At 41.1% G+C, this 27,032-nt stretch overlaps 3 protein-coding genes and 1 long non-coding RNA gene across 10 annotated transcripts; 1 reads left to right on the forward strand and 3 right to left on the reverse strand.

Annotated features, from left to right (window-relative positions):
• Positions 1–479: 479 nt before the first annotated feature.
• Positions 480–5,848, reverse strand: LOC119034289. Of its 5 annotated transcripts, none has more exons than XR_005079523.1 (4): positions 5,533–5,848; positions 4,278–5,303; positions 2,428–3,860; positions 480–1,841 (listed from the first exon to the last, which is right to left on the reverse strand). It is a non-coding gene; the product is annotated as an uncharacterized LOC119034289 (long non-coding RNA). The 5 variants fall into 5 exon arrangements; XR_005079521.1 differs by having other exon boundaries at positions 2,428–3,258; positions 3,675–3,860; positions 4,278–5,848; XR_005079520.1 differs by having other exon boundaries at positions 2,428–2,548; positions 3,123–3,860; positions 4,278–5,848.
• A 5,869-nt stretch (positions 5,849–11,717) lies between these two features.
• Positions 11,718–16,477, forward strand: LOC119004948. Its single transcript, XM_037072284.1, has 3 exons — positions 11,718–13,871; positions 14,061–14,128; positions 14,546–16,477. The coding sequence occupies exons 1-3, from the start codon at positions 13,389–13,391 to the stop codon at positions 14,646–14,648; spliced, it is 654 nt and encodes a 217-aa protein (XP_036928179.1). The 5' UTR covers positions 11,718–13,388; the 3' UTR covers positions 14,649–16,477.
• Positions 16,478–16,895: 418 nt separating this feature from the next.
• LOC119004947 (kelch domain-containing protein 1) lies at positions 16,896–22,167 on the reverse strand. Its single transcript, XM_037072283.1, has 14 exons — positions 22,024–22,167; positions 21,560–21,676; positions 20,594–20,664; positions 20,310–20,427; positions 19,813–19,925; positions 19,570–19,657; positions 19,263–19,346; positions 19,034–19,114; positions 18,840–18,898; positions 18,621–18,730; positions 18,454–18,526; positions 18,266–18,350; positions 17,793–17,845; positions 16,896–17,277 (listed from the first exon to the last, which is right to left on the reverse strand). Exons 2-14 carry the CDS (start codon positions 21,665–21,667, stop codon positions 17,136–17,138), a joined length of 1,185 nt encoding a protein of 394 aa, XP_036928178.1. The 5' UTR covers positions 21,668–21,676; positions 22,024–22,167; the 3' UTR covers positions 16,896–17,135.
• A 721-nt stretch (positions 22,168–22,888) lies between these two features.
• On the reverse strand, positions 22,889–26,974 carry LOC119005203 (kelch domain-containing protein 1-like). Of its 3 annotated transcripts, XM_037072763.1 has the most exons (14): positions 26,820–26,974; positions 26,595–26,711; positions 25,965–26,035; positions 25,631–25,748; positions 24,997–25,109; positions 24,820–24,907; positions 24,658–24,741; positions 24,419–24,499; positions 24,230–24,288; positions 23,930–24,039; positions 23,776–23,848; positions 23,595–23,679; positions 23,460–23,509; positions 22,889–23,372 (listed from the first exon to the last, which is right to left on the reverse strand). In XM_037072763.1, the coding sequence occupies exons 2-14, from the start codon at positions 26,700–26,702 to the stop codon at positions 23,234–23,236; spliced, it is 1,179 nt and encodes a 392-aa protein (XP_036928658.1). In that variant the 5' UTR covers positions 26,703–26,711; positions 26,820–26,974; the 3' UTR covers positions 22,889–23,233. The 3 variants fall into 3 exon arrangements, with proteins under 3 accessions (XP_036928658.1, XP_036928659.1, XP_036928660.1); XM_037072764.1 differs by lacking the exon at positions 26,820–26,974 and having other exon boundaries at positions 26,595–26,729; XM_037072765.1 differs by lacking the exon at positions 23,460–23,509 and having other exon boundaries at positions 23,229–23,372.
• Positions 26,975–27,032: the final 58 nt, after the last annotated feature.

Genomic DNA, 27,032 nt, shown 5'->3' on the forward strand with positions numbered 1-27,032 from the left:
TGTGATGTTATTTGGCTTAAAGGAGGACAAACTGGCTTTTAATGGTTGCAGGCTATGATTTGTTTTTTTGTTCCCATGAAGGGGTTTAGGGAACGGTCAGTGAAGAATTTAGCGCTCCAAAACTCGGCTAATCTGCTTCACGAAGACGTGTGTGTGGGTGGCCTATTCAGATGTGATCGACAGTGGACTGGAAACACGAACAAACAAACCCAAAACTGTCAGGTTCTGATTCAAATGTTGCTAATTTCTGACTGTAGAAAGTATGGGACATCACTCTTCATCATCCCGCAAAATGCAAAGGGAAAAGGACAAAGGAACCCAGTTCAAAAATGCATTAATAAATAAGCTTAAAAACAAATAAATGAAAAAAAAACAACAGAAAATTGGAAAATAAATAAATAGGAGTCAGTACAAAGGTAAATAAACGCAATTTAATTAGAAATATTACATTTTCAAAATATGTTTGTGCCTACATTTACTTTAAATATTATTTAATTGCCTATTGATTTATTCATTAATCCATTAAGTTAAATGAACTTCATAAAAAAACAGATGGGTGAGAACGTGTAGCTCTCTACAGAGATATATTTTTTTCTGGACCTCTGAAGACAAAATATTAATGGAAGTGGATGCTGATTTACCATTCTCCTCTGACTAATATTCAGGCCTCTTCTTTTCATTTACTAAACTTTATTTGGAAGCGGAAATTAAATTTAATTCCACTTTCACTTCACTTGAGTGTGCCGTTATAGTTTGCAATATACTTTATTGGGACAACACCTTTAAGGGTTATAAAATTAAAGTGCAGGAGGCTGTTTATGTTGCAGAGAGTTGCATTAGCGGAAGATGAAAAAAATATATATATGCTGCAGATGAGTGAAAGTTTCTTTGCAGAAATATCTAAAATGTGCATGATAATGGAGCTGAGGTGCCTCCACCTCCTCCACACTTCTCTCCGTCTCTCTCTTTCTCTCTTTCAACACTCCCCCCTACTCACTCCTGCTCGCTTTTTCTCTTTTTTACTCGACGCTGGATCTTTCCTCCTCGCCCGCCCTCTCTGTCACATTGGCTCTGGACTGTCATAGAAACAGCTTGTGATCCAAACCCCTCTCCTGTCCTCTGTCGTTACATAAATGCCACATACAGTTGGACTCCTGAATCGTATTTTTAGACTTGCATAGACAGGGCCGATAATGATGTGAGCCATCAACAGTCCCATTATATAACATGGACAGGGGGGTGTGCACATGCATGGCACTTTTTTCAACAGCATACTATACTTTTTTCCCCCCTATATTTGGCAGGCTTGCTTGAAGCCAGGTACAAGCATTCACATACACAGTAAACAGTGAGCTGTGTTCCTCTATGTCATGCAGTGCATCCATACTTGTTTTTTAGAGGAAAAAATACACTGTGACTACTGATCTTTCTACAACCCACCACATGCTCTGCCACGTCTTGCACCTCTGCAACAAAGCCAAATGCGGATGTTACTTTGTTGTTCAGTGACCTGTGAAGGTTTTCTTATTTCACATCAGCTCAAAAGGAAGATTTGCTGCACAGAATCATTGCGAAGTTGCTGCAGAGGGGTTCTCATTTTCTCTGTTACATAATGATACGGTAATCTATTTTAGCAGGTCTTCAGGCACAAAATCCTTGACACATCTGTTGACCCCCTGGTATGTTATCAATTAAACAGCGAGGTTTTTAGTGCAGCTGTCCGTTCAGTGCCATCTGCGGCCAGTCAGCACCGCGGACAGCATCAAGCCGGTGTTGCTTCCCGTTGTGGACCTTCTGTACTTCCTCCTCTGCCGTCTGAAGTGTTTTTGGAACAAAAGCACCTTGGGAAGGAATCAGATCAAGTTTCACATTCTCTGTGTTGTTCAGACAGAGAGTAAAAGAGAAAGAAAAGGAAGTCACTGACAACAACAGTTTGAGGTGCTGTTCAGCAGCTTTCTTGTGATGGTGGACACAGTGTCTATACGGTTCTTACTCGGCCATATACTTTTGGCAAACCATTGCGTGTAAATTGCTTGAACATAAGAAAAAAAAGAACATATAACAGGATCATGTATTGTTTTTAAAAGCTTGCCTTTGATTGCTACTTACCATGTTACCCACTGGGAAAAATCTACTGAAGCCACGAAGGAGGGAATGAAACGGATGAATAAATACTCTATTATTCCAGTGTTACAGAGAGAGTTTGCTAAAAGATGAGTTGCTTTGAGCACCAGCAGATACAGACATCAGCCCAATCACAATTAAAACACTATGAGTCTGCTATACTATCGCTGATCTGTGATGCCACTGCTAAACAATCCTTAGACCAACATTTAAACGCAAGAAGAAGAAGAAGAAGAAGAAGATGAAGAAGAAGAAGAAGAAGAAGAAGAAGGATCTTTAAATATCAAATACAGTCATACATACCACAACGTAGTGAATGTGGCTCTCTGCATGTTAACGTATGGTGCTCCGGGGTCCAACTCCAGATCTAAGCCAGTGCTTTTGGTCAAGGGCACTGACCGGAGAATTAACCTAATGTACGTGTCTAGATGTAGAGGGAAACCCAGAGGAAACCGATGCAAGCACATAAAGAACATGCAAACTCGAAACAGCTTGAATTTGAACCCAGGACCTTCCCTTTCCTGCTAAGGCTAACAGTGCTAACCTCTGCACTGCCATGCTTTTAACAGGTTGATGTTTAACTTAATTTCTGTTGCATGCTAGCCATGCTAGCATTTGCTATGTAGCCTTAAACACAAGGTACTGCTGAGGCTGAGCTCACTGAAATCAGTTTTGCAGCCCTGCCAGCCTGTGTGGTGTGAAGGCAGAAGCGTGTTAGCACTAGCCTGGGAGCAAAGAGGAAGAGTAAAACAGGCATCCAGAATATACATTCAGGTCAGAAGTTTAGAGTGGATTCAATTAGAGGAAGAAAAAGTACCAATACGTGCAAGAAAATATGTATGGATTAAAGGCATATAGGTATAGGAGAAGTTAATCAAACAGAGCTGAGCTGAACGGACCTGACACTTCCAATCTGACACATTAGGATGCTGACGAACAAGCCAAGTATAATGCAAGAATTGATTGCTGTGAGTTCCTTTCCAAATGAAGCTTCTTACCTCGTAGGTAATTAGAAGTGAGCAGATGCTGGTATTGAGTGCTTTGAGCGCCTGAGAGAGGCAGTAATTGTTTCCTGTTGATTACATGGCCTTTTGACAGAAAAATGGGTCACTGCAGTAGTGACCACAGACCTTCCTGCATTAAGTGTTACAACAAACACAGAAGCGGAGGAAAGTAAGGCCGAAGTGAGTGGATATCAGTTTATAATCTATATACTCAGAACCTACGGAGAATTATCACCAAAATCTGCAGCTCCCCTGTAGTAAGGACTTTGTCATGATTTTTCTTTCGTTTATTGTTTAGCTGGTCATCTGAAACTTTACTATCTCACTCTCGCATAGCATCTTTTTTGGCAAAATGGCAGACATAAATGGTTAGCAATGAGCTGGTGAATATTATGGACCATTTACCACTTACAGAAGCAGATATTTCCCTCAGGAGATGGTGGAGACCAAAAACAGAGCAAAAAGAGTGAATATTGGACTTATATTTATCAGGTGACCAAAACACAAGAACATTTTTTTTTTTTTAAAAGTCCAACGTCGACTTACATCATCTCTTTATCGGCTCCAGCTCCCATCGGCTGTGATGGAAACACAACACCCGGGTGGACATGCTAATTTTCTCCCCTTTTCAGGCGCGATGCTATGACGCACGTTGAAGTTAAGGATGCTGGCTTGTTAATACCTTTAAATCCATCTCTGTTGAAGCAGGGCTCAAACACAATCCAGTCTGTGCTGAGTTTGAAGGAGAGACTTAAGTTAAGTCAAAGACATTTTACTTTTTAAATATCCAGAATGCAAGATTTCTTACTTCGTTAGCTACTTATATCATCCACCTCAGAACGAATGAAGGATGTTATTTATTAACATTTTTAACATATTTGAGACATTATTTCCATATTCCCCCCCGTCTTCTCGATAGCCAGTCTTCAATATTTGTTTAGCCACTTTAATATGAATAACAAATTATTCAACATATTGTATAATGTTTGTCAAACATCGCTATTCCAAATACTGACAAGAAAACAACATCCATGCAGTATTATTTTCTTGGGGGTGGGGGTCAAAATATCCCTCGTATGAGGAGCGCTTTGTTTACTTTGATCTCAACAGAACCTTCCACAGAAAATTAAACCAGGAAATCAAAGTTACCAGATGTCCTCCCAATGTCGTGAGTGAGGACCCTTAAGTCTCCTAACTGGCAGGAATCTATGGGGGGATCCACTGTGTAGGTTGCTTTTTCTTGAATGCTGGCTCCATCTGCTGGTTTCACTCTTCACACTCCTCTCACCTTGTGCTGCTATGGCAACGTGAACCAAATCATGAGATCAGAACGAAGGTCGGTGCCTCATCTCTTACTGAAGACCCTCAGTGAGGAATAAACCTGGTGTGTCGTTATTCACGTGTTGACTGGGAGTAGAGGGCTCTGTGGGAAAGTAAAGGTTTCCCACAAACCTCCTCCAGAGGTCAGGAGTTCATCTCTGTGACGTACTTTGAACATCAACACAACGGCAGAAGCCTTAATTTACATTTAGTAATCGAGCGGATTAAGAGGGATAGCTCAAAGATAAACAGGGCTGCCCCTGCTTCTTTGACTACAGTTGAACTCCTCTCGGCTGCGTTGACTGTTCCCCTGACAACCTTATGTCACCGTGTCAGGGTTACAATATCCCTCTGTCTCAGCGCTGCTCATCTGTTCACTTGATTACATCTGAGCAGCGTCACGATGGATCTTCTGTCAGACCGCAAAGGGAGAGGCTTTGGTTTCCTTTGTAGAAAAATGGGGCCTCTATTACGTACGTTGAAAATACTTTTCAGTAGCTGACACCAAGTCCGTAAAGAGAGAGGGAAATTGTATGCTGCCCACACACTTTCACATGCATGTTAAACTCTACCGACCCCCTAGCTGAGAAATCACTGAAATGTCTCAACAATAATCGGGTGGATTGCCATGAAACTTGATCCAGACATTCCTGGCACCCAGAGGATGAATCCTAATGACTTTGACTTTCGTTATCCCCCCACCCGACTTTTCCTTTCAGCGCCACCAGGAAGTTGACATTTGCGGGTTGTGAGTGAAATGTCTCAACAAAGTACTGGATGGCTTGCCATGAAATTTGGCTCGGACATTCATATTCCCCTTAAGACGGTTCCTGGATAGTAACTTCAGCGATCCCCCTGTTTTTCCATTTTGCACCATCATCGGGTCAAAAAAAGTTGGGACACTTTTTTATATGTTCTCAACTTAAAACAGAACAAAGACATGTGTTTTACCTCATAAACCTGTATATATATCATATACATATTTACCAAAAATATTAGTCAAACAGGAGACCCTCCAGATATAGAGTGTGTATTATGTCGGTGTGTATTCCTCCTTGACCCCGTCATGTTCATGTTTGTGTACCTGGCGGGGGGAAGAGGCACGAACCAGACCTGACTTTGAGGACCTCGAGGAACCCGAACCTGTCTTTGAAGACCTGGAGGAATCCGAACCTTTCTTTGAGGACGGGGAGGAATCCGAACCTGTCTTCAAGGACCTGGAGGAATCCGAACCTGTCTTCGAGGACCTGGAGGAATCCGAACCTGTCTTCGAGGACCTTCGAGAACTCTGTGTTTTGGCAAAATTGGGATCAGACTGGATAGTTTGCTTATTACAAGGAGAAATAAAATCTGTGTGTGTGTGTGTGTGTGGGTGTGTGTCATGAATACAAAATGTAAATATTTACACTTTGACATAACAGAGAAAAACCACCATCAGATTATTTCAAACCACAACAAACAGTGTCATAGTTGCTATAGCAACAGAATGAAGAACACCCAAGCATGAGATCAAAGAAGAAATGTCAAAGCCCCGGTGATGTCATGAATTCTAGAATGTTCAAACATTTGAGGTGGTCTGACTTACACATACAAACCATTTCTAATCAGACTGTCACCATGAGAGGAAGGAAGAGCAAGCAGGCTGAAGACTACAACAATAATACCGGAGAGTCACTGGACGAGATGGAGGAATCCACACCTCTCCTCTGGGACTGGGACGAACCAGAACCTGACTTTGAGGACCTCGAGGAACCCGAACCTGTCTTTGAAGACCTGGAGGAATCCGAACCTTTCTTTGAGGACGGGGAGGAATCCGAACCTGTCTTCGAGGACCTGGAGGAATCCGAACCTGTCTTCGAGGACCTGGAGGAACCCGAACCTGTCTTTGAAGACCTGGAGGAATCCGAACCTTTCTTTGAGGACGGGGAGGAATCCGAACCTGTCTTCGAGGACCTGGAGGAACCCGAACCTGTCTTTGAAGACCTGGAGGAATCCGAACCTTTCTTTGAGGACGGGGAGGAATCCGAACCTGTCTTCGAGGACCTGGAGGAACCCGAACCTGTCTTTGAAGACCTGGAGGAATCCAAACCTTTCTTGGAGGACGGGGAGGAATCCGAACCTGTCTTTGAAGACCTGGAGGAACCCGAACCTCTGTTTGAAGAAACCGGGATGATCACATCTGCGCTGAAAAAGTCAGAGGATCTTTTGGAAACTGGGCGCCTCTGCTGGCAGATGGAGAAAATCTCTCTGCTTAAAGCGCACAGACAGGAAACCGAGAAGATCACATCTGCCCTTAAAAAGGCAGAACATCTCCTGCAGACTGAGCGTCTCTGCTGGCAGAGGGAGAAATTCTCACTGCTGGAGGAGATGGAGAAGTCTACAGCGCTCTGTCAGGCTCAGCTGGATGAGCAGAAATGCGAGAATAAAACTCTCGCAGCTGCTCTGAGGAATGTTGAACAGAAGCTGGAGAGTCACCAGGCGGAATGGCAGGAGGAAAAGACATCCCTCATTCAACCCACAGAAGGCTTCAAGTGGACTGTGCATGACATGCTACGGGAAGCAAAGGAGGCTGTGGAAAGATCTCAGGCTTCCCATCAAGCTCAGCTTGAGGAGCACAGAGAGGAAACCAGAAAGATCACATCTGCCTTGAGAAAGGCAGAAGATCTTCTGAAGACTGAGCGTCTCTGCTGGCTGCAGGAGAAACTCTCTCTGCTGGAGGAGACGGAGAAGTCTACAGCTCTCTGTCAGGCTCAGCTGGATGAGCAGAAATGCGAAAATAAAACCCTGGCGGCTGCTCTGAGGAATGTCGAACAGAAGCTGGAGAGTCACCAGGCGGAATGGCAGGAGGAAAAGACATCCCTCATTCAGGCCACAGAGGACTTCAAGCGGACTGTGCATGATATGCAAGAGGAAGCAAAGGAGGCTGTGGAAAGATCTCAGGCTTCCCATCAAGCTCAGCTTGAGGAGCACAGAGAGGAAACCAGAAAGATCACATCTGCCTTGAGAAAGGCAGAAGATCTTCTGGAGACTGAGCGTCTCTGCTGGCTGCAGGAGAAACTCTCTCTGCTGGAGGAGACGGAGAAGTCTACAGCTCTCTGTCAGGCTCAGCTGGATGAGCAGAAATGCGAGAATAAAACCCTGGCGGCTGCTCTGAGGAATATTGAACAGAGGCTGGAGAGTCACCAGGCGGAATGGCAGGAGGAAAAGACATCCCTCATTCGGGCCACAGAGGATCTCCAGAAGACGCTGCAGGATAAGCAGCAGGAGTGGGAAGAGAAAGAAAGCTCCATGAAGTCCCAGCTGGAAGATCTCCTGAGCAAGAAGAGGAGAAAGAGGAATTGGTTCAGGAGGTTATTCTGTTTGCGTTGATTCACTCTCAGGAACTGAACTGGTCTGCAAGGCCCTCCATAACAAAAAGAATTGGGCATAACAAAAACAATAGCATGAAAATTAAATACAATTAGATAACCAGCTCAGACCAGTTCTCCCTGAGCAGCAACTGGTTTTCCCCGGGTGCTCCGGTTCGCCAATTTTAATTTAAGAAGAAGTTCTTGAATTAAAAAAAAAAAAAAAATGTTGCTCAGGTGTGGAAAACAAACATCCCAGAACAAATGCATATAGACACCCATGATCTGGGTCTGGAAGGCCTTCCATAATCACGTTTGGGCATATCAAAAATAATAGCATGACAAATTACAATTAAATAACCAGCTCAGGAACTCAGGTCAGTAACATGCATTTGATCTCCCTGAGCAACAACTGGTTTTCCCCGGGTGCTCCGGTTCGCCAATTTTAATTTAAGAAGAAGTTCTTAAATTAGGAAAAAAAAAAAATGTTGCTCAGGTGTGTAAAACAAACAGATCAAATGCACACAGACACCCAGCCGTCCGTGGAGAGGGGATCTCTCTCTGAACTGCCTTTCTCGAGGTTTCTTCCCATGTCCTTTAAAGGCTTTTTGAGGTTCATGGGGAGTTTTTCCTCGTCTTCTTAGAGAGCTTGGGCTGGGTACCGGTTCCTGATCTGGGTCTGGACGGCCTTCCATAATCACATTTGGGCATATCAAAAAGAATAGCATGAAAAATTAAATACATTTAACCAAACAGCCTTGAAAACTTACATAAATAAATGAATAAAAATAATAATAATGTCATGTTTGTTAGTTGTTCTTGGGAATTTAAAGTATGTTGTAAGACTTGAGCTACTCAGAGGTCATTTGACTGCAGAACCTGTGCTTTTACTTTGGAAACTTCAAGTACCTCCAGCAGATTAATGCTTAAGGTAATTAAAGTTTTGAATGCAGGACTTGTGATAAATGTAGTTGTAAGTATTTGCACATCAATAAAGGATTTGAGTACTTCCTCCATGACTCATATGATACTATTGAAAAGTGACATTTCAGTAGTCAGTATCAAGTAATCAATAGACAAGTAATCACATGGTCAACTGATAGGCTACTTACATGCTCAGTCACTAAGTCACTTCACTGTCAGCGAGGAGCTGTTGGATGTAGCTGCCACGTGTGGGACGACGACAGGCAGTAACATTTTTGATGCGGTGGAGAGGTCTGTGAGGAAAATGAAACTACCCGGGAAAATTTTTACACAGTACAGTTTTATAAATGAGAGTATTTACAGTTAAAAGATACATATGTAGGTTTTTAAATTCATTAATTGTATAAAATATCTGTGATCCGGGAGAAAAGGGAGATGAAGCAGCAGTGTTAAATCGAACATGTTACCTGTCTTATGTCAGTCATTTTACTCCCCACGACTAACTAACTCACATGCCAATCAGAGTAAATTCAGGTTGTGAGGGGCAATAAAAATAAATATACAGTCATATTTTACACTTTTTAGATTCATATTGTCGGCTGCAGGCTGCCCTGTTTTGAGTATGAAGTTGTTGTGTTTTGTTGACACAGGCTTTACTTCTCTTTTTTTCGGTTCTCTCAGTTGGATGAGAAAAATTGCAGTTTATAATTGTGGCATTTCTGTCTTTTCTTTGGAATTCATCATGATCAAATACTTCGAAAAGGGACTATATATATATATATATATATATATATATATATATATATATATATATATATATATATATATATATATATATATATATATATATACATATTACAAATGATCAGCCTGTCAGATCTTCATATAGTGCACCTGTGCCTGAACTTGGGAAAGTGGGTAATATGTGAAAACTGACTTGTGAATATCTTCCTTCATGCTGATGATACTAGATGACTTTACAAACAATGTAAAGATGATCTAATGTAAAAGAAGAAGATGAGAGGAGTCTCCCTGCTGCTCAGGAGACATCGTGAACACAACGGAGACAATTTTCAACTTTTTATCTCCTGTTACCTTTTTTATTCAGCATATTTTCTTGAATGCACCTTTGACTGATTTCTCTGTTACACTTCTATAATCTGTAACTTAAAACCAGTTTGCCTTAATGAAACCACATAATTTAACTTGTCTGTGTTTGATTGTTTCTATGTGAAGGATCGTACAATCAGCTGATCAATAACCAGATGGAAGGAAGAGATCTTTAATGACACAGGAGGAATTATTACTGTAAGAAAGACCTGCTGTAATGTTGTATTTGCACCTGATTGCCTGTTTGAACGCTGATGCATTACTGCACAGGTGGAGGCTGGTGTGCAGGCTGCGCCACCTTGTGGTGGATGTTACCAGCTGCTCTTTAAAGAAACTCTGACACTGTGTTTTAAGTTGAAGTTTTTTCTGCAGGCAGTGATGTGAAGTAAAACCATGTAAACCTGTAAACCTGTAAACCTTTTACTCTGTTGAATTTTTTAAATTGTGGAGGAAGTACACAGATCTTTTACTTCAGTAAAATAGTGAAACAACAGTGTAAAAATATGAGTACAAGTAAAAGTCCTGCATTCAGAATATTACTTCAGTGAAAGCACTTACATCAAAATATATATTTATATTTATATTAACACTTTTACTGGAATGCCTATCAGCAGGCAGCTGGCTTGTTAAATACTCTCTGGACATTTTGTTTCACCAGGCATATGGCAGAAATGTTTCTCTCAAAAACGACAACAACACTTTTTTTTTTAATTTGTTGCCCTTCAAATGGAGCAGTTGAGTCATAATGATTAAAATTTCCCACAAATGCTTTCCTGCTGTTGAGAGGGAAACAAAGTGCATTTGTATTCATGACAGTGCAAAAAGCAGCTCGCAAACAGTCTCATAACAGTCCCGACATCATATCAGTTCACGTGGCCTCGGAAGATACACAAAGCCAGCTTTTTCTTTCAACCTCTTCTCAGTGTTTTGAGTGCCCGTCCATGGGAAGTGGAATATTCTTCAATCTGGGCAAAAGTCAGAAAAACCACAGTTATGCAGCGAGCTGGGCTGTGGCCTCCGTCTTCTGGCAGATCCTCCCCCTCGTCTGGAAGCTGTTGAGTTCTTCTCCAGATGTGGCCGCCTGATCTTTTTAATGATACACTGGTGCAGACAGAGAGTAACAGAATGAGGGTGGAACAAGACAAACAAGACTCCGCGAGAAAGCAGCTCGTTTTGTGTTCTTCTACTTTGGGGCAGAGTCTAAAATTAGGACTTTCAACTTTCACTTGAGTAGATTTTAATGGTGTCTTGGACTTTTGGAGAGGCAGGCACCAAAGTATACAGTTGTAAAACTCTTGCACAATCAGGAGGATGTTCCAGTTTTGCTCGGAAGGCTCTTTTCCCTCTAAGGCAAACCCAGAGATGTTTTTCATAAAGAAAAAATGACTACATCTTTGGGCAGCAGCAGTGAAACAGAGAGGGACTGTTTAGTGAGAGGTACATCATGTAAAATGGTTATAATCGGGATTGTACAGCAGCGCAATGGCTGCCATGTTAGCAGAGACAGATCAGAGTGTGAAGGTTTGTTTTTCTAACAGGATGTTTTTCATGTTATGACAACATGAAGGTCACTCTATTGGATATAACAATGTAGTACAGGGCAAAACTGTTAAGACTGGATTAGACAACTTGCTATATTATAAACTTCCATGGTACCGATTCACTCGATTAGGCACAAGGAGTTTTCAGCCTAAGGATCCAGTTTCAGTAATGTTTAAGTGAAGGAACAACTGTGTCTGTATCTTTCGTCAACATCTTCCACATGTTCTCTAAAATATTAAAAAAGAAAAAGGAACGCAAGAATTTCTTCGACGAGACATCTGGGACTTGCAGGCTGTTTTTTTTTTGTTTTTCTCTCTCTCTCTCTCTCTCTCTCTCTCTCTCTCTCTCTCTCTCTCACATTCACAGCTTGGAGAATGCCAGTTGCTTCAACAGCAGGTGTCTTTGACTTGGTCATCCTCCAGAGAGAACAGGTTGCACAGCTGTCTGGCACACACACACACACACACACACATGTGTGCACACAGACCAGCGAGCAAAGAGAGAGAACGAGGCACTTAATAAAAGATAGCAAACAACACCTTCAGCCGGGTGAACGCTGGGTTTTTCTGGCCGGAGAAGCTCTGGCTGGGGAGATGCTGTCTTTTGTGTGCGCGAGTGGACCGAACAAAAGCTCAGTGAGAAATCTCTGGGAAGCCCGAGCTGTTGGAAAGGAATGCCCCCCTCCTTCTCTCTCTCTCTCTCCCCCTCTCTCTCTCTCTCTCATGGCTCAGTGCTGGAGTCTTAATCAGTCACTGGAGGGGCCGGCTGTGCTGGGGGCCTCCTGGCCCTGACAGGCTGACAGGAACTCACTCACTCCTGACCTCACGCGCCTCAATAAAATCTATTAGCTGAACACAAACAGGTGAAAGTTGGATAAATCAAACTAATTGGACCCTGTTAGGCTTTTCATGGTCTCACTGTCTAAGTCCTTGTGTAACCTCTTGTGTGGGGGGTTGCTGTTTTTTCAGCGCTTTACAAGTGCAAAATTGTCTAGACACCCTCCCCATACATGTATTAAGACATTCAAATTCTCCCATGTGTGTCTCACATGGTTTGTGTGGAAAAAAGAAAACAAAATTTTGAAATTAATATTTCTGTTTGTATTATCACCTCATTAATATTGAGAATTCAACATTCTGAGCAAAATTGCATAGTGCCCCTTTAATTTCCTTTTAAATGCCTCCTTTTTCTTCATTCTCATTTGAAAAATGTAGCACATATGATAATCCCAAAACTGTGTATGTCTCAATTTTAATTCCTACTTTAGGGTACCTGCACTGGATGCTGAATATTGGACCAGGATCGACTTACAAACTACCTGCAATATCACATAACATGCACTCAAAATCAGATTTCAAGTGCGCACAGGGGAACTTGACGCTTTCAGCAATTCATGTGTGTGTGTGTGAGGGGGCTCCTGGTGTCCAGCTGTGCACCATGCTACACGGTGAAGCTAAAACATTTAGGAACAAGAAGAGAAAAAAACACACTTCTGACTGGAGGAGGGGACTGAATTCTGCAGCCAGATACTCTGAAGTAAAACTAGAAGTTATTTTAGTCCAGTAGAAATAATGGAAACATAAAGGGTGTGTGTGTGTGTGTGTGTGTGTGTGTGTGTGTGTGTGTGTGTTCCCCTCAATAAGAAGGCGGAGTTTTCTCCCTGGGGTCCTGAGCCAAACTGGTGTTATGTAACGGATCCTTCTCATCCTGATGTGGAGTCACCCGAAAGTTTACAGGCGGCGACTCAAGCCCGGCCGTGAGCATGGAACATGCGATCATTTCAGCGGCGCGTCTGCAGATCACATCAAGCGGATCGTTTTGGGAGAAAAATGGCCTTCGGAGCTGATTTCCAGCCAAGACACTGCCCCATGACCGTAAAACTAATTGAAAACTGACCTTAAACGCTGCCAAGGATCAAGTCTTTGTTGGTTAATGTTCAACTCTGGCCGCTCTCGGTGCGCCCGGAGAGGAATCTGGAAATGTGAGTTTAGAGTTTGAATAGCAGCCAGACGGAGACATGGGCAGCGGAACAAGCCGAGGGAAGAAGGTTGCACCTGCGTGTGTCAGCGAGGTGAACGCGACCAAAACAGCTGCTGCGGGCACTTCGGCCAAACAGGACGGCAGCAGTCCCTTCAAGCCTCTCAAAATCCACGCGATTTTACGCAACGCGCGCAACCGTGCGCAGCCGGACTGCCACAGCGAGGGGCACGACTCTGACTTCTCCAGGGAGGACGACGACATCGACGGGGAGCTGGACACGGTGCTCGCGGATGAGGAGGAGGAGCGAGGGGGAGCCGAGGTGAAGAAGAGCCCCCCGAAGAAGACTGTCGTCCGATCAAGGACATACGGACTGTGTCACTTCAGGCAGGAGGACGAGGAGGACCTGAGCTCGGAGGAGCCACGTGGCTCACACGGCGGGGGCAGAGTTGTAAACAAGAGGAGCAACGATGCTTTCACACACTTTAAAAAACGCACCCCCGCGTCCCCCAGTCAGCACAGTGTAAGGACTTTTCCCCTACTATTTAAGAATGACTTTTGGGGGGAATACGTGTTTTTAGATGATCTTCTAAAATCAGGATGGCTTTTAAAGTTTCAATAAACCTGGAGAATTGTTCATTTCTGAAATTTGAAAAAAAAAAAAAAAAAAAAGTAAAAGACATGACATCCCTTCTCTCCTCTCTTGTCTCAGTCCTCCTCCCGGGGCTTTCTGACAAGAGGAGCTCTGTTGGAAGCTGTTCCCACACCAGAAAAACAATCGTAAGTAGACAACTGTGATAAATAATTGATTTCAGAGCTCAGCGGTGTAGTAAAAAGCCGAGGGAAGGGGGGCCCAGGTCAAATTCACTTTGAAGAGATCGAAATACCGAGCCATTATTCTCAGGGCAGATCAGATTAGTCAGACGTCTGCAAGCAAGCAGGACAGACAAACAAGTGTCTGTTGTTGCTGCGTCATTGTTGGAGGCGAGTGTGAAAACCAGAAGAACAACTAAGAAAAAAAACATTTCAGTAACTTTGTTCCTTATAAGTCGTGGAAATGAATCATTTGATTGGGGTTTCAGGGGTTGATGTATTTCAAACTGGTGCATCTGGTGTGAAAATAACATCACTTGGAGCCTCACTCATATTTTTCTGTTTTACTGCCATGCTGTTGACGTGCCTCTCTTCCCTCCCTAGGACTTTTGGCAGCTGCCAGGGCTCCTCTCTCACAATGCCAGTAATCCTGTATGATGGATCAGAAGAAGAGCTGATGGACACTATTGAGAGGGAGTTTAGCTGACCCCCGCAGGCTGAGCAGGCCGCTGTCCTTTTCAGCTGGCTTCATGTGAGACAGCAGTTTGCAGAAAAAAAAAATGTAGGTGACGCGTTCATTTTGCAGGTCTGGAAAGTAGGTGGCAATAACAGAGCAACATTGCCTCAAAATTAGCTGAAAATCATCCAATATTCTGCAATTTTCTTTTCCAAGAAGCAGGTAATACATAGCTAACATTTTCTTTTTCAGGCCACTGAATTTAAATGAGTTGTTGCAGCTTAATTCCCAACTAGTTTCTGTCTAACTTTCATTTGGCAGGCAACTAAATTGAAGTAAGATGCTGCAGCTTAATTTCTAAGTAGTTTTTGTCTAACTCCCCCTCAGCAAGCAACCAAACTGAAGTGTGTTGTTGCAGCTTAAGTCCCAACTAGTTTCTGTCTAACTTCCCTTTGACATTTGGCAGGCCACTGAATTGAAGTAAAATGTCACAGCTTAGCTTCAAATGAGTTTCTGTCCAACATCCTCTCAGCAGACCACTAAATTAAAGTGAGTTGTTGCAGCTTAACATCCACCTAATTTCTGCCTGACTTATTCAAGTCAGTAAATTTAGGTACATCTTTTTAACCATGCTTCTTTCCTAGTGGCAAAATCAAGCACTCACAGCTCACTGCTGAGGTTAAGTTAGACAGACCAGTTGGAATTTAAAATGGCATCATCAGCGGGATTTCAGCTGAAACCAGTTGGAATCTGTGAAATGTATTAAGGGAATAAACCAGCAATTTATTACTTGCCTCTTGATAAATAGCAGCGTACTATTATTAAATCATGTTTGGGTTATTTTCAGAAGATTCTGAGGTCATCTTTTGTGGTAATTTCTTTAATTACCACCTACATACCATCCTGACATGTAAAATGAAGTGTTACCAAAAGCTTAAAAAAAGACAAATGGAACCAGGGTGTCTTTTGACAATTTCCTGCTACTAAGGAAGGCTACAGTCACTGTATTTAAGCAAGGGGGTTCCTGGATTCAATCTGCCTGCATTTACCCTAGTCTTATTTAACAACATGCAGCGGTGTAATCTCAGAGTTATAACACCGACTTGAAGAGGTGCCAGGAGGTTTTCCTCGGTCAGGTCTGTGTTATCTGCAGCGGTAAGGTGTCACTGTCACCCCCTCAATGCTGCCAGCCTCCCACTGAGCACACACATACTCACTTGTTACCTATTACTTACTTTACTTTAACTTGTCTGTTAATAGGTACGGGACAGAACAGATATTTCTCTGCTTGCTGAAACATACACACAAAAAAAAGTAGCAGTAAAGGCACATTCTTGCATTTAAGATGCAAACATAACATTTTTTCACTGGCAGTTTTGTACGCACAGCACAGTTCTAGTTTTTCTAATGTGGCAACCCTGCAAAGGTATGAGCTGGGGATGTTTATTTGAGGTTTCCCCTTCCTGACCACAGTTCCTGCACTTCTCCACCCTTATGAAGAAGGAATGTGTGGCAACAGAGACTTTCACTTGGTGAAGGTTTGACTGAAACATTCGGCCGCAGTCAAACATAAAGTCGTGCTGCCACTCAGTGGTGGAACACAGGAGTTGTTGGTAGAGCTGCAACGATTGGGCTTTGGTAAGTTATGATAAGCATAAACAATTAAACTATTTTGCAGATTAATCGATAATGAAAATCATTACCAAGTCCTGCTTGTGTGCTTGAACAGTTGTGAATACTGTCTCGAAAAACTGCACTCGAAACTGTTTTAAGGAAAGGTAAAGTTCAACCTAAAATGTAGAGGAGGGGTTTTGTAATTTTGTTTTATATTTCAAATAAAAAAAAAGCTGAATTCCTGATGCTGTCTGAAGTTGGTGTTGTTGGCTTTTACAGCATAGCTTAGCTGACTAATACTTAAAGGGCTCTGTGGAATTCCTGTGTTGTGCTGAAAGCCTGTCATTAGTTTATGGTTAGCGGAGCACAGAGAGGCAGTGAGACAAGCCGCTCGAGAACGTGCAGGAAGTCACGTGGACTGTCGCAGAAAATCCAACGCAAGTCGTTCTCAAAGAAAATCCACAGTCCTATCCATTAAACAACCCTAACAAATCATGCACAGTCTTGTATAGGAAACAGAGAGAGAGACGGGGAAGGTCTCGTTTTCATGTCACGTTACAACCCGCTCACATACTGCCAATAAAAAAGGGATTAATACAAGTAAACTGCTAGTTTTTACAGAGAGCCCCTTTTAAACTTATCTATTAATCCACAACAGGCAAAAACTGTTTGATGTCCCATTTAATCCTCACAGTCATCACATGAACAGGTTTGTTTCATATTTCAGCAGGCAGACTGTACATAATGAAATGTGCATTTATACACAAATAAAACATGACACCATAAAATATTTTGCACAATATAGTTAAAAAATAAATATGCTACCCAACTGCGTGACTGAGATTTTCACACTGAAGGGAGTACAGTACGTATTGTTTTTTGGCAATAAAGACTTTCCTTTAACTAATAATTCTGTTTCTTTGATGGTCTGTAGAAAGACATCCTCCTCTGAACGGCTGTCAGTAGTTTGGGAGGCAGGAGATGAAGCTGACTTCTGAGCACTTCATAGTTCTTCACATTCTTTGCAATGTAATCCTCACAAATCCTGTCGGGGGGGAGAAAAGCGTCAAGTCTATTTTGGGAATAAGATTACACAAGTAAATACAGTGACCTACAAAGAAATAGACCTTTCTAACAGCAGAGAATTTTACTTGCCATAACAGCTGATATTAATATCCTTAATGATAGCTCTGATCAGTAAGTCGAAGCTCACATTAACAGAGCTCTGGAGCTGACACACATCAACGTCACATAGCAATTAGTACTTAACCATATTTATTTCAGCCATGTTTGACAAGTCTGTTGTGTCTATTTCTGCTGAAAATTATTATTATTATTTTTTTTATTACTTTTTATACACTGATCAAGATCAAGATTTATCTGACGCGTCATAAAACCCAGGTGCCACTAAACTTTCTCTCTGAAGTAAGATAAAAGACGTGTAACTGGGAACACAATGTAGAATCAACATAAACTGAAAAAAGCTAAAAAAAAAAAAACTAAAAAAAAACCAGAAAACAATAAATACGGATTAAAGTATAGAGGAGTCTGTGTTTTTACCGGAACAGAGGATGAGGCTGCATCTGGAAGACAAGTGCATCGTTGCAGTGACCCTGAAAAGAAATAATTGAAGGTCATAAAGCTACATTTGGATTTCTTTAAATGTCACTGCAAATGTCACTATAAATTCAGCACAAAAAATGGCATCCTAAACTTATTTTTGCTCAGTGTTTTGGGGTCAAGTTGGGAACATTGGTACACACAACAAATTTTATATCAGATAAGACTTAATCAAATTAAAGGGGACTGTTGGGCCTTGGCAGAGGTATGCACTTTACCGAATCCCATCCTAGTCTGCCTTGACACTGTGTCATTTTATTCGTATTTTTTGTGTTGAACTGTTAACAAGGACCCAAGCAAGCCTGGCAACCACCCTATGGAAGCTAATGGGGCTCCATTAAAGATTAAAAAACAATTCTTTTCAAGTCTGTAAAATTCGGTCCAGCATTCTATAGAGTCTCTGTAATACTTACAGTGTCGACAAGGAGGATGTAGTCACAACTTCCACCGAACACAATCACATCAGAGTCTTTGCCTGGACAAGCTGTGTGCCACAACCTTAAAAAGAAGGAAGAGATGCCATTTAAAATCTGCTAACAATGTCCAGTAACTCCTGTATGAACTATTAAATGTAGAACCTGTAACTTGTGGTTGTTGCTACCTTGGTTTATTCTTAAAAGGATGCTCAATTTCTCTCCATTTCTTTGTTTCAACATCAAGCAACCACCCATCACCTGATTGAGAAAATGGAAAGGAAATCAATAAAAGTACATGAAATGATCAAAACCACAGGGAAAATAACAGTATAAAGTGGACAAATATTCTTACTCATTGGTTTGCAGTCTACACTGAGGCCTCCAAACAGGAACAAGGACCCGTCCGATACTGCTGTGAGTGTATGCCACGATCTGCCCACAGGAGAGGACGACACCGGGATTCTGGAAAACAGATTTTGCACAGTGCTGTCAAAGACAAACTGGGTTAAAGATTAGGCCAGCTGAAATATCAGTGCTGGTGTTGAAATAGAAGTTATTTCAGCACACGTACATTTCTGACCATGTCCATGAGTTGAGGTCCAGGCAGTGGATGTCACTCGTCCTGGTTTCCTACATTCAAAAGAAAAAAAGAGCAAGACTTACAACAGACAGACTCTGATTTGTGTTGCTTAGCATTTGACTTCTTGTTGTCCACTTTTGAATTCCAATTTACAAGAGGAAGCGAGAAGCACGTGGAGCTCTCACCATGACTCTGCCTCCACAAATGTATCCTCTACATCCAACTGTGGCACTGGCGTGGGCGGCTCTGGGGGCGGGAGGACGACCCTGCACACAAAAGCTGTCAATCATCTGAGGATGTTTGCAAATGTCTTAAACAGATTTCCAATGCTGCTTAAACTTCCCTTTGTTTCCGAAATCACTTATCAGATATATTCACTGTATCAAAGCATGGATCAGTCTCAAGCTGACTCACATGGGTCTTTGGTTCTCTCCAACCTTCATGCACAGGGTCAAAGACATGAACCTCATTGTTCCATCCCCAGAAGACGTCTTCTACCTGAGCACAGATAAAAAGAGGCTAAGAAACATATTTATACTGAGGAATTTAAGAGTATTCCTGGTCAGAACTACTGATTTAGTTGTCACCAGATACTGGAATTCTTATACATTTATTGAACCAACTCTCACTTAAAAATGTCATGAAAATATAACACATAACTGGCTGATAAGCGTTTGCATACAGAGAACTATGACATATTTATAGTGAATAAAAACATTACCCATGATGCTTCATCTACAATGAAGCTTCTGTTCCTGGTGTCAACATCAGTCAGTAGTTTGTGACCATATCCTCCAAAGTAAACGAGCCTGTAGAACAAGACACAACAAACCTGATCACAACTGCTACCATGCAGGTGCAGATTATAGATTATAGAAGTTTTTGTCATTTATTAGATTTTACTTGCAGTCAATTATGCTGGAGACAGTGGTCACTTCAATTTTAACATTTTCATGGGGCTTACCTTCCATTGTAAACCCAACAGGTCAGTTTGTCTCGAGGCGAGGGAGCAGAACCGCTTTCGTGTAAGATCTTCCTCCACATGTATTTGCCGTCTGTCAGGTTGACACAATAGATCTGTTGACACAATAGATCTGTTCTGTATCAGTTCATTCACACATGTTAAGTGTCACCCAATGAGGAATGTCCTTTTTTAAGTACATGGGTGCTGATGCCTAGATCAGAGCAATGTTGAGCTTCTTGTGAAAAAAGTTTCATTACATCAGCATCTGCTTGGCCGGTAGATCTGAGGAGGTATTTCTGTTGCAAGCCATACTCCTACATAACTAAAAACAATCTAAGACAACGACTGAAACTTATGATCAGTGTGCCCACAGCCTTACAGGAGATTTTACACATACTTTGACAAAACAATTATCTAACCACATAGAAATAAATCAATAAACCATGTAGTAGTAAACCATAGTTACAGTGTCACTGGCTGTCAGTTATGAGGCTCACCTGACTGGTCTGTCCGTTGTCATCACAACCTCCAAATATGTACATGTGTCCGTTCAGGGAGCTGCCGCAGGTCCCAGACATAGAAGGAGGGACCTCCCCAGTCATGTGAAACACTTTCCTTCAAACAAACCAAACAAATAAAAAAACAAAGTTAAAACATGCAACACTACTCGACTGTGTCAAAATACCCAGAAAGCTGGAGAGAAATCTAGGTTTTTATCAAACATTATGAGAAAAACATGCATTCTAACTCTTTGTAATTGTAATTTATTTAATATTCTTACCATACACCTCGTTCCAAGTCATATACCCAGATTTCATCATTGGGTAGGAAAACTTCATCGTCAGCAATTGACTGCAGAGAGTACAACATGTCTATTACAATTCTTTCTATTCTCTCCAAGTCACTTTCTACTTCTATTCAAACACATCTCACGATGTTATACTTTACAGTTGCACTCAGTTGTACTTCACAGTGGTTACAAAGAGCTCATAAAATAAATGTATTAATTTTCAAGGAATTGAACGACACAACAGTTTTAAGTAGAGTAAGTGACTACCTCTGCACCACTGGTTGTTTGTCAGTGTAAGACATAGAAACTGGCCTTAAATGGAAAACTGGTTTGGTAACGTGTTCTGTTTTTTTTTGTTTTTTTTCTCACCATGAAACCTCCCACTGTGAAACTTCGAGGTTAGAAGTAAATTTAACTCTTAAAACATATGAGTTATTCAAATAAAGTGCAGAAGTATTACAGTGTTGCAAAATGTTACTCCATATCACACTGGTCCTAGTTTCAAGGCAATAGAGTATCAAACATTAGTGAAATAAACATGTAAGTAATTCAGGAATTAAATGCAGAGACCACTGTTTTTTGAATGTCACTCCTAATACACTTTATATTTTGGATATTGGACATTTGACAGGAAAGCCACTGGTTGTTACTGTTTTTTTTTTTACAATTCCTTTGGGATTAATAAAGTTTTATCTTATATAAAATTAATATATACAGCTATATTCTATAACTAAACTATTTATGATGTACGGTATCTTTAGTAATGCACTAATATGTGAGCAGAATTTTATTACTGTAGCTGGTGGAGGTGTAGTTAATTTTAACCAGTGTACAATATTTACTTGTAGGTAGTTTTTATCTAATATTTCACATGATGATCATATGTTTTCTGCTTGTGTGATGTTTTGTTGGTGATCATGCTGGGTTTTTTTTGTTTTGTTTTGTTTTTTTCCTCACCATGTAACCTCCCCACACATACAGGAGGTTGTCCTCCACCACAGCCGTGTGTCCGCTCCTCTCCCGGGCTACCAGCTCCGAGCAGTGCCTCTCGAAGGCTGGATCCATGTCTGGCTGCTATTAATAGAAAAACACAGGGAGGACGTACGAGCCTGAAATTGTCAGATTTGTCTGAGAAATGTCACCGTCAGTGCACCTCTCAGCTGTAGCTGCACTTAAAATGTTGAGGCGAGTGACACACACACATGCCTGCAGAGCTAACACAAAAAGACACTCGTGTTGTTGCTCTCGCTTTAAGGTAAAAATTAGGAAATTATAAGGTATTTTTACAACATAAGGAGGCTACGTAATGTCACGGTCCGAGTGCTAACGTGAGTAAAGGCAGCTGACACAGAAAGAAACGGGGTGAGAAATACAGAAATATTCAAAACTAATGTCTCACAAACACTTTTGAACATACTCACATGTGGGCCCTTTTTTATGATGTCGTGTGTTTTCTTCTCATGTTGTGAAGCTCAGAGGACAACAACGTCTCGGTCCAAGCTCCATAAACAATCAAGCCATAAAGTGGCATGTAACTTCCGGTGCTGCTCTCTTGTCAAAATAAAACATCCGGTCAACACCATGTGTGATTTTATCATTTACTAACTGTAGAGAATACAACCACATCATCTACTACTATGACATGAATACATGTAATAGCAATACAATCATTGCTGTGGAAATTTGTAATTAATAGGAAACAAAACAACGCAAAAGCACGTTAATACAATTCTGTTTCCAAAGGCCACAGTAACTTTTCCCTTATTTTATGTTTGACTGATTTTGTTTTTTACATCATGCAAATCTATAGAATAGTAGCAAATGACCTAGACCTAGTTTTCACAGCTTCCTTTATTTAATTAAAAATAGACATAACATAATCATATTTTATAGTTTATGTTTTATATATGTGTATGTATGGCTACTGCGTAAATGCTGGTGGAAGAATTAGACAAAAGTAGAGATACCACACTGTAAAAAAAAAAGAAAAAAAAAGTGACAATTAATGTAAAATGTAACATTTTAAACATCAGAAATATTCAAGTGAAGTGCAGTAGTATGCACAATGGCTCATTTCAAAGTGATATGTCACACTGGTCCAACGTACAGTATTTCAGCCCCATAAATGAATTAAAGTACACATCCCGGTCTTTTTGTCTTGTCAAAATTAAACTCCCCCTGATCACTATATTGAGTGCAAAGTGTGTTTTATTTCATGAAATCAATCAATACCCCATCACGAAATAATAACATAAACACAACAAATAAATATATACAGCACAACCATGACATTTGAACTTTTATTTAAACAATGTGTTACAAAGTGGACTCAACAAACAAAACAGTCTGTGGTGAAGGCATTCAGTAAAGAAATCTTTTATTTAACAATGTTATACATTGAACCATTATTCATCAATAGGATAATTTATTTAATTATGTCTTATTTGTGCATTACCTCTGCATCAGAGTATGCTTTTGGCAGATACAACACTTTTAAGTGCCTTCTAGGATGTCCTTCATCAGTATGCAAAAGTGTGCGTAAAAAACAGGACATATAAAACCATAAACCCTTTGGAACATATCACTCCTGTACATATGTAAGAATGTTTATGATGATGCGTCACTGGTGAACTAACGCAGTTTTGTCGAAGGCCCATCAAAACACATCTTCCTCTGCACTGCTGTCAGCAGCTGCTGGGGTAGGAGAGAAACCGCAGTCCTGAGTGCTGTGTTGCTCACCACGTTTTTTACGATGTAATCCTCACAAATCCTGTCAGGGGAGAAAGTTTGTTATTTTTTTAAATTGCTATATTGGGTAAAAATATTGAACAAAGTGTTGTTTTTTTTAAAGATTTACATGTATAAAGGATACGGCTGCATCTGGAAAATGAGCGTATCATTGCGGTGCTAAAGAGAAACAAGCAAGAAAATATGTGTGAAGCTTCTTTGATATGACTGTAAACTTATTTTACTTTATTTTCCTGATACCTACTTTGTGGACATCGAGGAAGTATTCACAACTTCCACCAAACACAATCACATCAGAGTTTGTGCCTATGCATGCTGTGTGCCATAACCTTGAAGAGGACAAAAGATGGACGGTTTAGTGCAAATCATAAAAAAAAATAAAAAATAAAAAAAATCTATGCACAGTCATATTCAGGTTTTGATACCTTGGTTTATCCTTAAACGGATGCTCGACTTCTCTCCATTCCTTCGTTTCAACATCAAACAACCACCCGTCACCTGATGGAAGAAGAAAATGTGTTTTATTAAAAGACACATTTGAAGAGGTACACAAATACATCAGTGAGTATGTTTTCTTACTCATTGGTTTGCAGTCTATACTGAGACCTCCAAACAGGAACAAGGAGCTGTCTGATACTGTGGTGAGTGTGTGCCACGATCTGCTCACTGGAAAGGAGGACACCGGGATTCTGGAAGACATTTTTTGCACCGATGACTCAAAATCTTAGGCCACAGATCTCTGCCAGGCTTACATTCTAGAAGATAACAATCTTGTCGTACCATAACTAACTTGATCTTCAAAGATCAGGGAATGTTTTTAATCAGTTTTTGAGCCCTGACAACGGCCAAAATGTGTCCAGCATGTAATCACATACGTACATTTTTGACCAGGTCCATGATTCAAGGTCGAGGCAGTGAACGTCACTTGTGCTGGTTTCCTGCATTCAAAAGAAGGAGGAGGTCAACTTACACCTGGCAGTTTAACTTTCCATGTTTTTTATCCTGGGTGTCTACTAATGCCTTTATGCAGATATGAGAGAAGAGCTGAAAAGCACATTGAGCTCTCACCATGACTTTGCCACCAACAACGTATCCTCTGTGACCAAGTGTGGCGCTGGCATGGGCAGCCCGGGCGCTCGGAGCCTGCCCCTGCAGACAGAAACTGTCACTACAAAAAATCTTTAAGAGACGTTACAAATATTCTTGACATGTTACATTCTTCCTTCAAAATGTTCAACAACTTATGAAATATAAATATCACTAGCTTGTATCTATGTACAGTATCCAGTGTATAAGGGCTGACTCACATGAGTCTTTGGTTCACTCCAGCTGGAATGCGTGGGGTCAAATATGTGCACCTCGTTATTCCAGCCCCAGATCAAATCCACTAACTACAAAGAAAAGAGAAATGATTTTTTGTATCTCTGGTGTGGACCTGAGGCAAATTAGTGTTATGAAAAAATTATTACCCATGATTCTTCTTCAACAATAAAATAGTCCTTCCTTCTGCGGACATCATCTGTTGTTTTTTCACCATATCCTCCAAAATAGATGATCCTGGGGAATAAAAACATTTTCCATCATGCAAGTGACGTTTATTTTAAAAACAGCCATAAACACATTCATCTGTCAAAGACACAACTCACCTTCCATTGTAAACCCAGCAGGACAGTTTGTCTCGAGGTGAAGGAACAATGCCGCTCTGATGTATGATTTTTCTCGACATGTATTTAGTGTCTGTCAGGTTGACACAATACATCTGTGTGAAGTCAAACAGGTTGTGATCCTTTGCTGTGATCCACAGTGTCATGGGACAGATGTTAATTATTTTCTATTTTTCATTTTGGCAACTGAACACAGTCCCTTCAGGGGTAACTCCACCTTCATTCCACTCACTTGTCCTCCTTTTTCAAAGGCTGCACCTTCATAACCCACAATGCAACACAGCCACCGAGTGACATCACTTAAGGCAATTTATCAGAGTACATGCAGCTTCCTCTGGAGCCACTAAAGGCTTTATACTATTTTTTCACATATACAGTAGCACCTGTAAGACCTGTAAACATACTTTAATGTGTAAAATTGGTGGACTAACCCTTTAAGACAGCAAAATGTTGGTCGATTTATGGCCATCCATGCTTCTCAATACAAATGTTAAAAGCAAAAAGATATAGATCAAATTCCTTGCCATGTGCAAACAAGGTTTAATCATCACCTCAAGTGTATGTAAATGTCATGATCCTCACTGTGCTCATCAGTGCCCTCAGTTATCACCCTCACCTCATTGGTCTGTCCACTGAAATCATAACCTCCAAATATGTACATGTCTCCATTCAGGGAACAGCCACAGGCTCCTGACATTGTGGGTGGAACTCGCCCTGTCATGTTGAACATTTTCCTTTGGGTAAAAAAAAAAAAAAATATGTGGTTTTACTAGTTTAGTAATGACTAGTGACACCACTGATGAAAAAGCCTGCAGCAACACATGTACAGAAAGCACTTCAGAGCCTTCCTCAGTGCTTATAATTACAAAGCACAATACTGTCAGAAAATAGTGGAACAGAGAGAGAGGAGAGAAACAAATGTTTGACTTAAACATATTGAATACTCCCACCATGCACCCCGCTCAAGGTCCAGTACCCAGATTTCATCACTGGGTATACGGGTGGATGGAGTAGCAGACATCTGTAGAGAACACAACCTGTTTGTTACTTTGAACAGAAACATAGAGCTGTTATACAGTGGAGGAAAAAAAAATGCTTTTAATGGTAGGGTTTTTTTTAACAGTGACAGACAGAATATCAAAAAGAAGCCAGACAATCACATTAAAAAAAAGATAAAAATTGATTTTGCATTCACAAAATCAGTGTAGGATCAATTAATTATACCATAACTGGCAGTCTCATTACATGACTACTACTACTACAGTTCAACCAACACCTCTGTAAAAGAGTTTCAACCAGAATTGAACATTACAAAGCTTCTCAAAGGCAGCATTCACTTCAGGGCTGTTGTGTTAAATGTTGTGCCATGTGTACTTAATGAACCTGCAACTTAATATGCCAAAATGACAAGTTTGTCAAGTGCTTCACAACACATAAAAACATCCCAGAGCCATGCCTGATGTTCATTGTGTCATAACTGTTTTACTTTTTTGATAAGGAAAATCCTTATTATTGTATTTGCATTGCAGTTTGTGTTGCAGAAGCAAGCAATAACACATGCAAAAGTTGAATTTCCTTACCCCACATCCTCCCCACACATACAGCAGGTTTTCCTCCACCACAGCCGTGTGTCCGCTCCTCTCCCGGGGTACCAGCGCCGAGGAGCGCTTCTCCAATTCCGAATTCATGATTGGCTCCTGTAATGCAATGGAAACGGTGTGTCTTGATGCCATATGTGATGGACAGACAAACAAATAATAGGTTTTAAATACATGTATTCTTCTCACGAGCAACTGTATTCTTACTTTCTGTCGGTCATGTCGCCTAACCACACTGGCGTGTCAACACAAGTACAACCCCTCACCTGTCACCCCACCCGAGTCATAACAAACACAAAAACTGCAACTTCCGGTCTTCAAAAGTAAACTGACAGCCGCCTCCAGTGGATACGGGTCTGACTATATTAGACTACTACTGCCATTCTCCCCTCTAAAATCAAATCATAAAAATAAAAATAA

This window comes from Acanthopagrus latus, chromosome 16 (genome assembly GCF_904848185.1).
Source record: "Acanthopagrus latus isolate v.2019 chromosome 16, fAcaLat1.1, whole genome shotgun sequence".
Taxonomy (NCBI): domain Eukaryota; kingdom Metazoa; phylum Chordata; class Actinopteri; order Spariformes; family Sparidae; genus Acanthopagrus; species Acanthopagrus latus.